Raw genomic sequence first — 18,379 nt, 5'->3', positions numbered from 1 at the left:
CCAGGTAATAAAATTATAATATACACCAATAACAAGCTAAAACACTATGCAAAAACAGTGAACCAGAGAAAAGTTTAAGGAGATCTTTGGTGGGGAAATATACTTTTCAAGTGTTGTTCCCTAGAATGTTAACTTTGTTTCTTAGCAAACTACCCTATTTCCTCTTATGACAATTATCATTTTTGTTGGAAGCAGTAGCTTGTATTAATGAATTAAATAAATGAGATTACAATATGCCTAGCCTCCCAAGCAAAGGGGTAATGACCCCATTATTTATGTGACTATTATTACAATGCAGTCGAAAACAAATGCACACTCATTTCACTATTATTCTTCAATAGAAATCTCACGGTTCTATTAGAAGAGTTTTGATGGATAAGTAAGCTGATAATGTCATCATTGGTTTGCTTGTGTTTCACCTTAGAAGGTGTTTTTCTCAACCTCAAATAAAAAGATGCTAAGTTTTGGTCTTTCGACTCTAGCAGTTTATCTTATTGTACTTAAGGCTTTGGTTCCCCATATCGATCCCCCTTCGGCATTTTCAGGTAAAAGCAATTGTTTGGGCCAACCCCCTTGAAAATAAGGACTTTGTGTTGTCTTTGCAAAACCAGTTATGAGAACACTATTAACTTGATAACCACCTAAAATGTTGCCATTTCCCTTTGGAAGCAATTCTCTCTTATTTGATGCTATCCAGTTGATGTACAGAAAATCTTTCGAAAGAGGGGCAACAGCGGGAAGATATTATGGAGGTCTACTAGAATTGCAAATTCACAAGCTGAATCTTTGGGTAGGGAAGAGGTCAAAAGGGACGTTCCATACTGCAGCCCTAAACTTAATGGTAGTCGTATTGCTTATGTATGTATCTTAGATGATGATAAGTCAAAATCAAGTTAATCAAACCAGTACTTTAAAAGGTGCACCTAGGCATACAACTCTTCACAGTTTGCATTTTTATTAACTTGTTTATGCATTCTTATGTGTTATACAACTTTGGAATGGACTATTAATTTCCAAACTACCTTTCATTGGCGATGTACTGTCAAGACTGTTGGAACAGACCAACAGAAGGCAGTTAGTCAGTTTTACAAGAGGAGGCCACATCAGCTCAACTAACCAGCCACTTGTAATAACTGCCATCCACTTGTAACAACTGCCATCCAATTGGATTGTCAAGACTGTTGGAACAGACCAACAGAAAAAAGTTAGTCAGTTTTACAAGAGGAGGCCACATCAGCTCAACTAACCAGCCACTTGTAACAACTGCCATCCACTTGTAACAGCTGTAACAGTCAAGATTGTAACACTATAAGTAGTAGAGCAGAAAAGGAAGAGAGGAGGACTCTTTCAGCATTAAACTCTCTCTCTCTCTCTCTCTCTCCTTCCAAGAATTCAGGAGGTTGGCCCCTCGAAGAGCCCTGAGTTAGGCAGGTTCCTAACAATTTGGTATCAGAGCCAGCATGACAAACACAAGAAACACATCAGTAGACACCCGAGTGGATCAGATGGAAGTCGAGATCCATCGAATGTCTTCAAATCTCAAAAAAATGAAGGAAAGTTTCACTGCTCTCCTCCTTCGACTAGAGCAAGGGGCAACGAACATTGACAGAGGAAGCCAAGAAGAGCGCAGCAATGAAAACAGCCGCAGAACAGGGACGGCAACAAGAATAGCCAAAATCGACTTCCCTATCTTCTCAGGCGGCGACCCAACTCCCTGGATTCTCGGAGCAGAAAGGTATTTCGATTACCATGAAACACCGAGGCAAGATAGGGTAGCTCTGGCTTCTGCGCATCTTGAAGGGGAAGCCATCCTCTGGTTTCAATGGTACCGAAGGGGGCACCCTCGTCAAACCTGGGCAGACTTCACGGACGCCATGACTGTCCGTTTTGGATCATCTGGGTTCGAAGATCTTGATGAAAATTTGGCAAAGCTGTGGCAGGTGGGATCAGTAAAAGAATACTAGGTGGAGTTCGAATGGCTAGCCATGAGAGTCCAAGGGTGGACGGAGAAGGCATTGGTGGGAAGCTTTGTCAGCGGCCTAAAAGAAGAACTGCAACTGGAAGTGAAAGCGATGCATCCCACTTCGGTCATCAATGCGGCAGCACTAGCAAGATTGTATGAGGACAAGTTCAGTCAAGCAAGAAAGGTGCAGCGACCATGGGGTCCAGAAGCAAGAAGGGAGCAAGAAAAGACAACAGCACCAGACAAGGAGGAAGGAGTACTGGGCCCAGGCCCACTGGTTCCTTTCAAACGGCTGACTTGGGCAGAGATGCAAACCCGCAGAGATAAAGGTCTCTGTTACAATTGCGAAGAGAAATTTGGGTCGGGCCATCGCTGCAAGAAACAACAAGCGTTTCTCCTCCAAACAGATGCCGAAGAGGAAGACGACATCCCCGGATGCGGAGAATCTAACCCAAGATGGGAAATACAGTCCAATGGCATGCCTGAAATATCCTTACAAGCCCTTACGGGACTTGCGTCCCCTCAAACAATGAGAGTTGCAGGGCTGATTCTAGGACGGCAAGTGTCAATCCTCATAGACAGTGGCAGCTCCCTTAACTTCAAAATTCAAGTCTTGGTGGATAAAATGGGACTTCCGGTGCAACCAACAACGACCTTTACGGTTCATGTGGTCAACGGTAACAGCCTCTCTTGCAATAGCATTTGCAGGGGCCTACCACTAAAGATTCAGGGTCATCAGTTTGCGGTGGACCTATATCCTCTCCATCTCAGTAGAGCAGACGTGGTGCTAGGCATTCAATGGTTAAGGCAGCTAGGACCCGTGGTCTGTGACTGGGCCCGTCTCACCATGGACTTCACATCAGGAAACTCTACAGTCCATCTACAAGGGCAGACATGCAAGGGCCCAAGGCCCATCAGTCTTGCAACACTAACAAAGCAAAGAGGAGACCCAGATCAGCCCATATTCATGCACATGGACTCAAATTTTCCTACTTAGATTCGCAATCAAATTTTCCTACATTAGACCTTGAGGGCAAGGTCGCTCTAAAGGAAGGGGGGATTGTCAAGACTGTTGGAACAGACCAACAGAAGGCAGTTAGTCAGTTTTACAAGAGGAGGCCATCAGCTCAACTAACCAGTCACTTGTAATAACTGCCATCCACTTGTAACAACTGCCATCCAATTGGATTGTCAAGACTGTTGGAACAGACCAACAGAAGGCAGTTAGTCAGTTTTACAAGAGGCCACATCAGCTCAACTAACTAGCCACTTGTAACAACTGCCATCCATAACAGCTGTAACAGTCAAGATTGTAAGTAGTAGAGCAGAAAAGGAAGAGAGGAGGACTCTTTCAGCATTAAACTCTCTCTCTCTCCTTCCAAGAATTCAGGAGGTTGGCCCCTCGAAGAGCCATGAGTTAGGCAGGTTCCTAACATGTACACTAGTAATGGTTTATTAAAAGAAAAAAAATTGCAGACCTTGATTACCTAAAACCCAAGTTCTTGCATATATGATTTCAGATAGCAAAATTACCACTGAAGAATCAACAAAAAATACAACTCACATTTGACCACAAACCCTAATATAGAATTACAACAATCAAAATTACAAATCAACAACCATATATGTATAGACAAAAAAAAAAAATGGGTCAGAGGTGAAGACTATGGATATTTTCAAAACCTTCTCAGTAACTGATTTCTTGCGAGCCTGGACCAAAATAGCACAGTCATCAAGAACAAAGGACAGAATAAGGATAGATTAGAAACCACCAGAAGGCAACAAAGTAAAATTAAATTTTGATGGAAGCTCTCTTGGAAACCCGGGTGTGGCTGGAAGGGGGGGGGGTGTTATCAGAAATTCAGAGAGGAGGATATTGGCTATCTTCTCAGGACCAATTGGCTTTGGAAATTCTTTGAAGGCTGAGCTGTTGGCTTTATTACAAGGCCTCAGATTAGCCAAGCAGTTGGGGTTTAGAATGATCGAGGTGGAAGGAGATTCACAAGTAGTCATCTCCTGGCCAAATCCAATAGGAATACTCCTTGGTCCCTAAAGTATATTCTAAGGGAAGTGGAAATGATTGCTGAAGAAAAAGTGGCTTAATTTAAATGGGTTAGGAGTGCAAATGGTTTAACTGACACCTTAGCTAAGCAAGGGGCTATGTGGAAAGGACTGTTTTGGGCATCCTTTTAATTTGGAATAGCAAAGTGGGCTCAAAAGCTGTGCTTATCTTTTCTTCTTTCCAAATTTTAATAAAATCTTTTTTCTACTGATAAAAAAAAAATAATTGGGTCAGGGGTGCTGCCCTTGAACCCTCACATGGACTTGTTTGGACTTCCCTCAAGGGCCTATCGATCCTCTACATCCATAAAGGCCCCAACCTCATAGGATTGAGAATGCAAGACTTTCACTTTGAATTAATGCAACTATGAGAGAGAAAAACACATTGAGAGTTCACATGCTCGAATTGCTAAATGCTTTTAGCACTTTAGAACAATCACATCTGTTTGCTTTGACTTTCACTTTGAATTTCTTTTATATGTTATGCCTAAATATTTTTATTTAAGCAATTACACTTTGAATTTGTTTATGCAGTATGCTTATTAATTTTTATTTGAGCTAACCTTTTTACAAAATTTTGCACCTTGCTTTACCAGGGGCACACCTTGTGTTGCAACTTATGCCTCAAGCACTAGAATGCCTTTGCACTTTTCTTGCATGAGTCACTTTTAAACAACTGAATCAAAATAAAGAAATTGGCAAGCTAAAAGAAAACAAAATTTTGGGGATGTAAAGCAATAGGCATAATTTAGTGTAATGGTAAAATCTTGAACAGGCATGTGTGAAAACATTGGGTTGAGTCTAAGAGCAGCCACTTTGTGGAAAAAATGCTAAAACCTAGGATCATATCGATTCTACCCCTCCCAAGGACCCATATCCATTAACAGCATATCCATATTAAGATCCATCCATCAAGTTGTAAAATAAAATAATAAATTAATTACATTTATGCAGATATTGAAAATGCCTTTATGCTTAAGTAATCATTTCATGCAACATATGTGCAAATTAATTGCAAAACCAGATTCAAGGGTAGAAATTCAAAAATTCTGGCTTGAATACCAAAGCTGTAGCTATTCTCATGCATGAAGAAAATGAAATATTTCCCAATAGTCTAGCACAAATGGGCATAAAATTTATTCTACTTTATAAAAGATTGCACAGAAATGTCCTTTCAACAAAACAACTAAAAGGATGCATGTCCAAATTGCACCAAAATCTGTAGAAGGATAGACATCATTATATTTAAAGGTTTCAGGTACATACAAATCTTCTATGTTTAACACGTACTACCGCAGAAAACAGGAAGACAATGATAATGCAAAACCAAGTAAATTACCTTTAGTGCAGCAGCACCAAGTGCAAACCAGCCATCAGGATATAAAGAATTTAATGCCATTGCATATTCCCTGAAATGTAATTGATTAAAATCAGTATACACCACAAATAAATTTAAGTATTGCATATTTGAATAAATAATTTTGTGATAAAAAGGAGATAATGAAAAGCTTTAAAACATAATACCAGAGTACTTTAGATGCCTCATAGTCCCCCCTATTGTATGCACTACGAGCAAGAGATCGCTGCAAACCCAGAAGAGCTAGTGAAGAAAAATGATATCATTATGAAAGCATAATAATCTTTTATGTTTTGAAGTGTACTAATGTAGCTGGTTGAAGAAAATTAAAAATCACCTTAGCACGAGCCGACCTATCATTTGACACTTCAAGCGCTTTTCTATAGCAGTCATCATTATTTGTAACATCACCCAGTGAACACCTGGAGAGGGGAAAAATAACTTTATAGTATGCAATTTTACAATATAACTAAAACCATAATTCACCTCTTAGTTCGCTTCTTCCTTTTAGTTTCTAAAATCTACCATAGAAAAGTTAGAGCATCAGATGCCTAAGTATTGATAAGTACAAACACTGAAACAGTAAAAAAGGAAACAACACATAGAGTATCTAAAATATGTTCACCAGTACAATCAATTCAATATGTTCAAAACAATCCTCATTTTTTGCTTTCTGGGAGGCAATTGTTCCCAGTTAATAGGAAAATAGCATTGATATTTTAAAAACTGATCCAGATTCTGAACCCAATAGTTGTTCGGGTTACTAGTTTGCCAGTTCAGTTGAGCAGCTTGCCTGTTATAACAGTTAAAACCATCAAAAAACCAGGACCCTGTAAACTCTTCCATGACTGGTTTGACCATCTTAGTCAACAACATGAAAACATTGATTAGAACATTAATACAAGACTCTCTAGTGTAAGGCACATAAAACTGCCACAAGTGAGGCAAGGTGACATTATTTTCTAATTTAGGTATCTTGGTAAAAAAATCATGCTGAACTGCACATGATTTCCAATATTTAGTATTCATAGCAGAGAATTTTTTTTCTAATTTAGGTATCTTGGTACTAAAATCATGCTGAATTGCACATGATTTCCAATATTTAGTGTTCATAACAGAATTAATGCAATGTGATTCATGGAATTTATAGAATCAAATATGGACATATAAAGAGTTAATTAAAGATGGTACATCTGGAAAGAAGATGCTTGCATTCTAGACGTACCTTTGCAATCCAGTGTTAAGTATTGACTTCTTTTATGCCAAGATAGCATATCCATGTATGCCATGGTTTTGACTTTTGAAGTGTCAAAGGATACAGAATTCATAATAAACAAATCACATGAACAAGTGTATTGAGGTGCATAAATACAAAAGATAAGTTTTCTTTTTCTCAGTATCCATGGTCATAAAGTTTGGCAAAAGTTTTAATGCCAGCTGCCAAATAGGAGAACTTTCCTCCTTTATCAGGCCTGGAATGAGCAGTGAAAGTCAAGCTTAACATTGGCAGTCTTGTGTTATAGGAAAATACCACTTAGGCTAAAAGAAAAAATTTGATAAAATGGTTATAAGGCCAGCAATGATATATGGAACAGAGTGTTTAGCCTAGTTGGCTACAGCTTGGGGAATCAGGAATTTCTAGAGTTGACAGTAGGGCTGTAATCAGATTGAGCTATCTCCAACCATCATTCAATTAGAGATACACCTCTACCAAATTCAATCCAAAATCTGATCTGACTTAGGAGGTGTTGATTCAAATTCAAAATCAGATCTTCAGATCTAACCTGAGTTCGACAAGCTATTATTCATAACCTAACCCAAGGTTCAAAGTATAGGTATCATGTATCAAATCGGTAAACTTGGATTTTTTTGCATCCTTAAAGGAGGGTAGTCTTGTAATTTTACATCCATTAAGTTATAATAAAATAAAAGGACAGCAGAGAGGAGAGACTCAATTTGGACTCTCTCTCTCTCTCTCTCTCTCTCTCTCTCTCTCGTGATGCCCTGTTTTCTTCTCCTCTTTCTCTCCTCTTTTTCTCTTCTCCCTCTCTTATTGTTTCAGCTCTATTCAGCATATATTTTCTCTGTTTTCTCCTCTTTCTCTCTTCTTTTTCTCTTATCCCTCTCTTGTTGTTTCAGCTATATTCAGCATATATTTTCTCTGTATTCATTTAAGTCTAAGACCTATTTCAGGCTGGTTTCAAACAACATTAGCAAAAAGAGGGTTCTCAGAGCAAAATTGCCACCATGCTTCAAAAAGCACAAAATTTAACAAAGGTACACACCTGACCTAAGGCACAAGAAGCACCACATGCACCCCTAGGCGCACTAGGCATGCCCTTTCCAAAGGGACAGTGCCTAGACCTAAGCAAGGCACAGACCTTTAAATATGCCTTGCTTGTATGCCTAGAGGTGTGCCTTTTAAATCACTGATGACAACTAGTTCGTGAAGTAGGGACAGGAGGTGGGAAGGGATCAAAACTATAACAAAAAATAAAAAAAAAAGATTGCCAAGGGCCAAATTCTCAAGTCACATACCATAATCTTGGATCATTGGGCATTTCAGTTAATCGTGTCTTGATGAGCTCAACAGCTGCTGCCTTCTTCTTAAGTAAGCTGTCAGGCATATTGAAATCAGCAATTTAACTCTATGTATGACTTATGAATCCAGTAAAAGAACCAAAAAGTAAAAACGGATAAAATAAAGGTCCCGTTTGGCGCGTCTTTCCGCGCGGTCTGTCGGCTATTTACAAGCTTGGTAGACCGCAATTCGGTCTTTTCCCGTTTGACTCACGGTAGATCTAGCCGCCAAAAGCCGACGCACCGAAAAGAAGCGAGAAGCCCAAAACAGGCAATTTTCGAGAAGCTCCTGGAGCTTTTGCATTTTTTTTCTATCCGTCTTCGCGCGAAAAGACGCGTCGAAAGCTCAATGCATCTTTTGACTGTCAGAGCAACCAAAAGATCTTCCCAAAAAAACTTGCCAAATGGCGCCAAAATAAAATAAAAAGCTCATGAGAGAAAAATGATATGGCTTGTATTAAATTCTTTTAAATCAACTTGAACAATTCGTGCCATACCAGTAGCAATATATTAGGTTATCCCATAACTCTAGATCTTCAAAAATCGTAATTGCCTCTCCTATCATACCACAGCTCACCAAAAGCTCACCATATTCTCTGCAAGTCCCAAAAAAAAAAAAAATAAAGCAAAGAGTTAATAATGTATATGCTTTTTAACTATTCAATTATGTATAGTACCTAGTAAGTGTTTACTCAGTAAAGAAATAGAATCATAAATAATAAATAAAAATAATCCCTCATAAAGCATGAATCAATAACACGTCCAAATTTTTCACAAAGGTAAAAATGAGATGTACTTCCGTAATGCAGGAATAGTAGGGATGTAAACGGCATAAGAAAAATAAATCCTTTGAGCTGCTGCAGGAGAAGCATTAAAGACACTCTGGACCTGAGATCACAGAACAAACTAAAGAGTTCAACCACTGTAATGATAAGATGTAGAACAAAGACAAGTACCAAATGTTTGAGAGTAGTCATAACTCAACTTTTTTATGAATGCCATAACTCAAATATTTTGAACATTTAATATCAGCACCATTACAATATTAGATCACAATCACAACTGCCTCTTTACAATCCAAATGAACAGAAAGATTGCCACTAAACATAGTGTGATATCAAAGCATTTGCTGCTCATTGAAAAATGTAGTCAAGCTCAGAAGCAACACTCAACACAAAATGAACCAATGGCATGGTTTAGGTAATCTTACCTGCAAATCCTAACACTGAATTCTCTCTAAAGCATCCATGCCTGAATTTTAGCGCTGATGATGATACATCCAAAACAGCGACACGAACATCAAAGAAAATGTTCATAGAACATGGAAGAAGAAGCTAAGAGCTAGACAAGGGAAGCAAGGAGAAGTGAATCATATTGGAGATCTTCAGAATTGGTGTAATGGCTATCTTATCCTTTTTTTGGTAGTCAGTATTCACTAACTATATTACTAATAGACACTAACAACGTGAAAAAAAGGGAAAAAGGATCTTTAACATTCATCTGAATCATATACAATTGAGTAGAAAATGAAAAAAAAATGCAAAACAACAAGAAACAAGAGATGTTCACATGCCACTAATTGACTTCACCAACCAAGAATCAAAAGAACTCCAGCCCCTAAGCGTCTTTTGCAAAAACCCCTTGATCCAACACAAGATGCCCTAAAAAGAACTCCATATGGTGGCTTGGACTAAGAATTGTGAACCTAGGGAGAAAGAAGGCACTGGTATAAGACAGCTGAAATTGATGAACAGGGCCTTGCTTAGCAAATGGTTGTGGCAGTTTGATGAAGAATATAATCAACTGTGGAGACAGGTGATTCGTTGTAAATATGGTAAGGCTATTATAGATTGGGAATAGACTGTGGAAGGGAATCATGGATAAGAAACAGGAGTTTGACAAGAACATCAGGTTAAAACATGGCAATGGTGAGAACGTTTTCTTGTGGACTGAAGTCTGGTGTGGTGATTAGCCACTTTGCAATGCTTTTACAGGCCTCTATCTCATTGCAGAGAACAGAGATGCCTATATCAAAGAATGCACAAAATGGATTGGTACACAGCTGGTGTGAGTAGCCCAGATTCAGGCAGAAATTGAACAATTAGGAAGTGAGTTTGGTATAGGAGAACTGCTGGAAACATTAGGTGTATTGCAGTTGGACCACAAATCAGAGAAACTGCCAAATCTAGTTGAGGGAGAAATTAGGTCTGTTTTCTACTAAGTCCTGTTACAAGCACTCATTAGTAAGTTGCAGAAGATTCCATTGAGTTGGATTTGGTGAATATAGGTTCTTTCAAAGACCGCTTTCTATGTATGGTCTTCCAGTAGGGACCAAATCCAGATTGTTGACCTGTTGATGAAAAAAACAGGAAATGAATATCAACATGTTCTGTGGAGTGACACCTGAGCTGGCAGGTCATCTGCTTATCCATTGCCCCTTTACTGAAATGATTGGGAGCCATTTTCTGAAGCTATTTCATAGACAGTGGGTGATTCCTCAGACTGTGGCTGATCTGTTATCATCTTGGATGGTGGGTGGTTTCTCTGCTAAAGGGAAAACTCTATGGGATCACCTGCCTTTTGCCATCTGTTGGGGTATACAAGGAACAGAATAGCATGGTATTTCAGGGGAAATTTTCTTCATTGGAGGAGCTGATATGCAAAATAGAATGGAGTCAATAAACACACATTTGGTGGGCCAGGGTCTTGCACCAGTTCTCTGGAGTTACAGTTGAGCCCTTTAAGGATAACTGGTTTTCTGTTAAGTTTTGATGAGCCTTTTGATTACACTGCACATGCTATACTGATACATGTATAGCTCCTCGTAAATTTTTGTGAGGATGACTAAACCCTTTATAGCACAATACAATACTTTTACCAGTTATCAAAGAAAACACATTTATAGCCACATGCTAGAAACTTCATAGCTGAATAGTGAAACCACTTTTGAGTAACTAAAGTATCAAATAAACACAAAGAAGAGTACCACATGAAGTAAAAGAGAACATATGCCACCAAACAATTTCAGTGAATAAGTTGGAATGGAACAACATGAGTATCAAGCAATCTAGTATAATTTAATTGTCTCTACAAACCAAAACTAACTGCTCAAACATAACAATTTGCAAAAAGTTAATATCAAATTCAATGCTGTAAGATTAGAACATTAGGAAAAAAATAAACCAAAACAAATGTCACAAACGGTTATTGATAAAAAAAAATGTCACAAACGGTTTACATCCAGAACATAGATTGAGAGGAAAGAAAACAAAATTGGGAAAAGTACCAACTCATCCATCATCATCAAAGCACGTTGCTTTGTGCGGCTACGACTAGACTCCCATCGAATACGTAAAATGTCACAGAAGCATTGAATCTGAAACACAAAAAAAAAAAAGTCAAAACTAAATTACACATAAAATGATTATTATTAACATTGAAGATTAGGATAAGCAACCCTCCCCTCCCCCCCCCCCCCCCCACTAGAGAAAAAAGACCAAGGGTGTCAGCTTTCTACCCTTCATCTTTTTCAAAAATAACATGGTAAAAGATGAAATTCAAAATAATTATCCAAAAAAAGGATGAAATTCAAAACACATAGTGATGAGGAAGTCAGGTCCTACTTGAAGAGGCAAAATTCTAAGTACATTGAATAACAACTATCTCAAGCCTGAAGAGTAAGCCAACCAAGATCCAGATCTAGGAAGCCAGAAAATTAAAAATTATTTGAACCCTAAATTTGACTAAGCAGTAAAGAATCAGGAAACTTGAACCACCACCATAAAATGAATCAAGGAGTTTCTTGACAACATAATGTCATGTCAGTTAATAGTAGAATATTAGCAGGCTTTGCAAAGGCTTCAATAGCAAACTTCAACTTAATGCTGACATGATGGGACCCACGATACGTGACACAACCATACAAATACTAACAAATTGAGTCACAACATGTCTGCACCTTGTTGATGTCCACTGATGAAGCCACTGCAAATGCTTAAAAGCTGAAGTGCTGAACAATATTAATTAGCGGTGGCAATTGGGCGGGTTGGGTTGGGTTTGGTCTGGGTTGAGCTTCAACCCAATCCATCTAACCCACCAACCAATTAATGACCCAATTATATAAAATTAAATGGGTTGGGTTCAACACAAACCCGCCTTTACTCAATCCAACCCGCCTAAACCCATTAGTCTTATATTTATGTACTTAAACTAAAAATTAACTCCCACTTAACAAACAAGTTGGCCATAACATGGTGATAATAGTAGTTGTTATTTACACAAGTGGTGAAGGTTCAACCACATTACATGATATTATTTTTACACAAGTGACAAAACCATTGACTATGTTCGGATTTTGGGTTTGACCAAACCACTTAGGTTCAAATTGGTTAGACCAACTTGAATGATCTAACTAGATTTGTCTTCAAGCTAATTACATCAAGAGTGGTTGAACCGTTTCAATTAGGAACAGTCCAGTCAGACCAGATTGGACCAGTCCAGTCAGTGGCAGATTGACTCGGACCAGCCCATATCGGGTTGTGCACGGGTCTCGGACCAAACTGACTAGTTCAAAGCAGAGCAGGGAGCATGCCAGTTCAAATTCAGGTCGAATAACACATGTTCGGGTCGGGCCTTCCCGGAACTCAAAAAATGGGTGGCTCGTGTTGCTTCAGTTCAGACCGGATCTGGGCCAAACCGGCTTGCCCATGACTGGTGCGTGAACCAAGTCGAAGTGGATCCGAAAACGAGTGGTCTGTGTGGCTTCGGGTTGGACCGGATCTTACCTGAACCAGTTTTGTTTGTAACTGTTTGTGATTCAGGTCGGATCGCATCCGGACAGGACAAAGCAGGTGGGCCAGCTTCAGGCCAGATCAAATCGGATCTGGGTTGAACAGATCCACCCAGAACCATTCCAGATTCGGGTCGGATCAGATCGCTCCATACTATATCAGGTTGGGTTCGGACTAGGCTGATCGACCCAAACAAATCAAACCGAGGTGATCAGGTCTGTTCATATTCAGACCGGGCTGAATTGATTCGGACTGGTCCGGACTCGGGTCGGGTTGATTTGGATTTATGTCGATTCGAGTGAAGTGTGTTGATTCGAGGAAAACTCGTTTTAGTAATTAATTAATGCATTAATTATAAATTATTTCACTCAAATGAAGAAAATTAAGAAAAGGCTAACGAATTCATACTTGTATCTTTAGTGGTTAACCCAATGGTTATCCACAACCCAACCCAACCCATTTAAATTGACCCAATGGACGATCAACCCATTTCCAACCCACCAAGTAAATGGGTGGGGTTGGGTGGGTTAGATACTGGATAGGTTTGGTGGGTTCAGCGGGTTGGGTGAAAAATTGCCACCCCTAATATTAATCATGGCTGCAGGCAAAACAATTAGCCCACTAAATTTTAGGACATTGAATTAAGTTACTAGAGTTAAGACATATTTGGCAATATGGTTGTCAAGCTTTTTTTTTTATAACAAACCATCAAAGTTCAATAATATTAACTATAAACAGACATATTTACAAGGCATACATACACGGATACACCTATTAGAGAGAATAGCAAATACCATCACTCCCCATATAAATTATTTATAACAGAGCCCAAAAAACTGGTTTCTAACCACCCCTTGTTTAGCTAATGCATCAGCCATGCTATTAGATGATCTTGGAACAGCTGAATCTTCACTGGTTTTTCTAGTCAACCATCTAAACTTCATTACCAAAGGAGTTTAATCGAACTTATTAATGGTTTCCAGACACAACTAATTTACCAAAGTTAACATCCAAATAAGAATAATGTAACATAAAAGCATTGAAAGATGTAATGATGCATAGAACTTACGATGAAGAACTTGAACTGCTGAGCATCAATAGCCTCTATGAATGGGGCCATTTCCCATGCTGAAAGGTAATATAGATGTAAGTCAACTACATAGAGAACATGGTTAAACCAAGCAACCTTTCATCATCCTCTATATATCCATTGAAAAAGATCAATAGCACAGAACCCATAATAACAACAAACACCAAAAAATATGCTGAGCAAGCATGACTAAGCAGATAGAAAATATAATATCATGAATAAATCTTAGTCATCCTACAACCAACTTGGGAGGACAGATGAAAAGGACCTTTGCAGTACCCTGAAGCAAAATTGCCATTCAGCAAAAAGAATGATGTAAAAAAAATAGTTTGGTAACATGCCCAAGCCTAAGTTTCTTGGTTGAAATCATGAAAATCAAGGAAAAGACTATTTCAAGGTGTCATCCCAAGAAACTTAAAAGTCCCAATGATAATCTAAAATATACATTCAATTATCTAAATAGTTAAATTTCAAGATCCCCTACCCCTTTAACAATTACAGATCTTTATTTCTTCAATATGCACAGAGAGTTGAGTTCCTTGATTTTCCTTATTCTTATTTCCTTTTTCCTTTTTCGATTAGCAAAAATCATCAAAAGTACTTATTTAATTAGCAATATAAAGGTAACAAACTCCCTTCATCCAAGAATACTTAGATGAGAGAAACAACAGTACAAAACCAAAAAAAAAACAAAGATAGTATAACTACACCCCTACACGCCAGCTACCCCTAATACAACTCAACCGTATCTATGATATGTACATATATTAAATAAAATATAGCAATAAACAACACACACATATATAGATATATCAACATCATCATCTAAGTCTTGTCCTAACTATGTACGATCAGCTATATAAATTCAATCCCATATTCATCATAAAAATTATAGCGGCTATAAGAAGTCTTTTTCAATCTACCTGTAGCTCTTCTAGCCCCTTCAACTTGTAACAGATCTCTTCTTCTAACGGGTGCTGTAGAAGATCTTCTATGCATGTGACCAAACCATCTCAGTCTACTTTCTCTCATTTTAACACCTATTGGAGCTACTTCTAGGTTCTTCAGTATGATTTCATTTCTGGCCTATCGTTTCTAGTTTTACCACTCATCCATCTAAGCATTTGCATCTCTGCCACACTCATTTTTTGGATATGCTGCTTCTTGACTACCCAACACTCCACTCCATACAACATAGCTAGGCTTACATGTAGTTTATAGAAATTTCCTTTTTTAACGGTATTCACCTATTACATAGAACTCCAAATGCACCCCTCATGCCCTCCATTTTGCCTATCTTACTCTAATTCTATAAGCAGCATTCTCCTCAATCACCCCTTTTTTATTTGCCTTCTCAATCTCTCCTTTGTTATGAATTATTAAACCAGGTAAAGAAAGAGGTTACATTGAGTTATCTATCGGTCTCCAACCCAAGCCTAACCTAGTTTGCACTCCTATTATTATTAAATTTGCACTGCATATATTTTGTTTTAGTCATTCTTATTTTAAAACCTCTTGTTTCAAACGTAATTCACCAAAAGCCTAAGTTTGCGTTTAATTCTTCACTGGTTTCATCAATTCATACTATGTCATCAGCAAACAACAAGCACCATGTGACCTCCTCTTGAATATATTAGTCAATTCAACTATGAGTCCATGACTAGTGCAAATAAGTAAGGACTAACTATTTAACATTGACTTTTGCACCCTCATACATATCCTTAACTTGTGTGTATGTGTGTGTGTGCGCGCATGTGTGTGTGCATGTGTGCACATGAACATGTGTGCATGCATGTGCATGCATGTGTTTGGTGGTCCCATGCCCGAATAAAGGAGGGTTATGTCAGTTCAGCAGCCAGCATTAAAACTTTTGCTAAACTATCATGATCATGGAGTCATAAATAGTAGTATCTCCAATAGGTCATAAAATAAGAAAAAGTGGGCCCAGATAGCATGGTCACGTGCATAAAAGACCATCTACAGCACCCATTAGAAGAAGTGATTTGTTACAAGTTGAAGGGGCTAGAAGAGCTAGGGGCAGACCAAAAAGGACTTGGGTGGTAGTATGAAATGATTTAAGCGAACATTATTTAATGATGGATATGGCACTGAACAGAATAGAATCCTGAAACAGGATTCATGAAGCTGACAGCCTGACACCATATAGTTGGGAACAAGGCTTAGATGATGATGTGTAGGCCAGGCATAGGCCCAATAATTTATAATATTTATATAAATGATATAAAATATAACATAAAATAAAGCATATACATAAGTATATATATGCACTCCGGGCCTAAATTATTGGGCCCAAGCCCAGCCCTAAAATTTCCAAGCCTAACGCAGGCCCCAGTCCAGAAATTTCTGGGCCTAGACACAAAACTATGGCCCAAGTCCAGAAATTTCCAAGCTGAGCTGCACCAAGTTATAAATGATCACTCCTAGGTGGTGGGATTTATGGGGTGAAGGAAGGGCTTTGGGCGATTAAGGATGAACAGGGATGGTGAAGCAAGTAGACAACTTGCTGTCCACCAAAAGATTAGCAAGAGATTAGAAAGATTGAGAAGAATTATTGATGTTAGAGTGAACAGCATGAGATAGATCGCCTAGAAGAACCAAGTGAGAGAGGGCAAAAAAGAGAAAAAATCCTGGCAACAACAAGAACTCACTAAACCAAACTTTATTTCATAAAATCAACTCTTCCAAATTGCAATTACAATGATTCTATTTTTAGAATCAACCATGTAAAGTCAGGCTTCCTTTTAAAGACTCCAATTTGGACTAGAAAACTGACACAAAATAATATCTGATTGCGCTATTTTATTGCTAACAGAAATTTTTTATTAGAATGAGAAAAAAACGAATACATACAGTGCCTTACGCCCCACAATATAATCTGGATTAGCTGAACGCTTTAGCTGTGTAGCAGGATGTGGAACCAATAATAATGTTCCATGCCAGTGACAAAATACATGGGGCCCACAGTGAGGGGTTGAATGTCTGTGGGTCCCATGTATTTTATGATCGGCGTGGAGCATTATTATTGGTTCCACAGCCTGCTGAATAGCTATTGCATTCAGCTAAACCCATCTCCAAGCAATAGGCCAGTCCCCACTGCCACTGGTTTGCCCCAGCCTTCTTTTACTTTCTTATTCATTACAAAAGATTGTCCTCTAGCTGCCCCCAGAACATCTGACTTCAGTTGATTCTCTATCTTGACAACAGCCAAGCAATTGGCTGACCTGTGAATCTAGCTAAATTTGCCGATTCTTCCCCTTCCTAACTCCAGTATTTTCCCCATAGCATTCTGATGATTCCAAGTTCCAAGTAACTTTATTATTATTCCTGAACCAGCCAATCACAACTTTTGAATCTCCTTCCACAATTAAAATGATTTTGCTATTCTTTGGCCTTGAAGTATAGCCAATCACTTTAAGAGTAATTATGATAAGAAAAATCAACTTATAAACTGCAAAGACAATAGGATATTTGACAAAAGAAGGGTAAAAAACACTATTTTGCATGCATATTCAATTACAAGACAAAGCTACATCCCTTGCATTTCTTTTTTTATTTTTTGGATCAATACCTACCTTGCATTTCATCATGCCTGGCACTCTTTTCAATTAAAAGGCACCGGGCAAGAATCACTGCCTGTTGTATTGCCTCTAAAGGAATGGCAGCAGCCCTGCCATTTGCATCAGCTTTCAAGTCTTCATTCTCTAGCAGTTTTGGAACCATCAATATATCAGAAGCCTCATGGGTATCATGAGAATGTGAGCTAGCCTTAGTTTCATCAGAAACAGAAGCACCCAGTGACTCAGGGCTTATTTGAGGATAGGTATCAGTGCTTTTTGGCATACTTGTGTTTGCAAGAAGCACCATTTGTGCCTTTGCTTCCACCTGTGTCAAAAAATATCTTTTTGAACAGATTTTAGAAAAGAAAAGAAAATAGAAGAAGCATTGCTATTTATTAAAAAAAAATCAAATAATGCTTATGAAAAGAAAGACCTGATGTATAGTCCTGAAACCAAGAACTCCAGTGACAGACAGCTGCAGCCCAGAGGATTCTTCTGCTGTGTTGATGTGTTGCCTGAAACACAAAAGTTATCTTTACAAGCAAGAAAGATGATATGTGCTTCAAATCTGATAAATAACAAATTGTTGATTAAGAGAAACTCAGTTCTTTCTAATTGACAACAATACTTCCTTTTGTTTTATTGTTTCTTTCTTCCATTGGCTTTCCTTGTTTAAGAAAGGCTTAAGCCTTGAGGCGAGGCGCACAGATTTTGCCTCACAACTTTTATGTGCAGCTTAAGCCAATGTTAGAATGAGGCATAAGCCTCAAGCCTCAAGCCTCAAAAGCATGAGGCATAGCTTAAGGTGTAAAAGGGTGTAAGCCTCAAGTATTAATCATTATTTTCATTTCTTTTCCTAATGGATTTATTTTCTTTGTATTGATTTTTTTTTGCATAGATCAAATCAACTATGTTGTTTCCTTTCTTATAAATTATTGGGTGACCATAAATTTAATATAA

General features: G+C 38.3%; 1 protein-coding gene across 2 annotated transcripts in view; it reads right to left on the bottom strand.

The window, feature by feature from the left end:
- LOC104593837 (uncharacterized) overlaps positions 1–18,379 on the bottom strand; it is a 71,431-nt gene that overhangs the window by 50,490 nt on the left and 2,562 nt on the right. For both annotated transcript variants that reach the window (XM_010253860.3, XM_088888052.1), the window contains exons 4-13: positions 17,853–17,934; positions 17,435–17,744; positions 13,821–13,879; positions 11,248–11,337; positions 8,758–8,849; positions 8,459–8,557; positions 7,920–7,997; positions 5,719–5,803; positions 5,549–5,607; positions 5,364–5,433 (exon numbers count right to left, since the gene is read on the bottom strand). In XM_010253860.3, the coding sequence (XP_010252162.1) occupies positions 5,364–5,433; positions 5,549–5,607; positions 5,719–5,803; positions 7,920–7,997; positions 8,459–8,557; positions 8,758–8,849; positions 11,248–11,337; positions 13,821–13,879; positions 17,435–17,744; positions 17,853–17,934 (1,024 nt within the window). The remainder of the gene's footprint in view (positions 1–5,363; positions 5,434–5,548; positions 5,608–5,718; positions 5,804–7,919; positions 7,998–8,458; positions 8,558–8,757; positions 8,850–11,247; positions 11,338–13,820; positions 13,880–17,434; positions 17,745–17,852; positions 17,935–18,379) is intronic.

This window comes from Nelumbo nucifera, chromosome 5 (genome assembly GCF_055504915.1).
Source record: "Nelumbo nucifera cultivar China Antique chromosome 5, China Antique-T2T, whole genome shotgun sequence".
Taxonomy (NCBI): domain Eukaryota; kingdom Viridiplantae; phylum Streptophyta; class Magnoliopsida; order Proteales; family Nelumbonaceae; genus Nelumbo; species Nelumbo nucifera.
The sequence above is the reverse complement of the archived record's forward strand: the minus strand, read 5'-3'. Positions and strand labels throughout refer to the sequence as shown.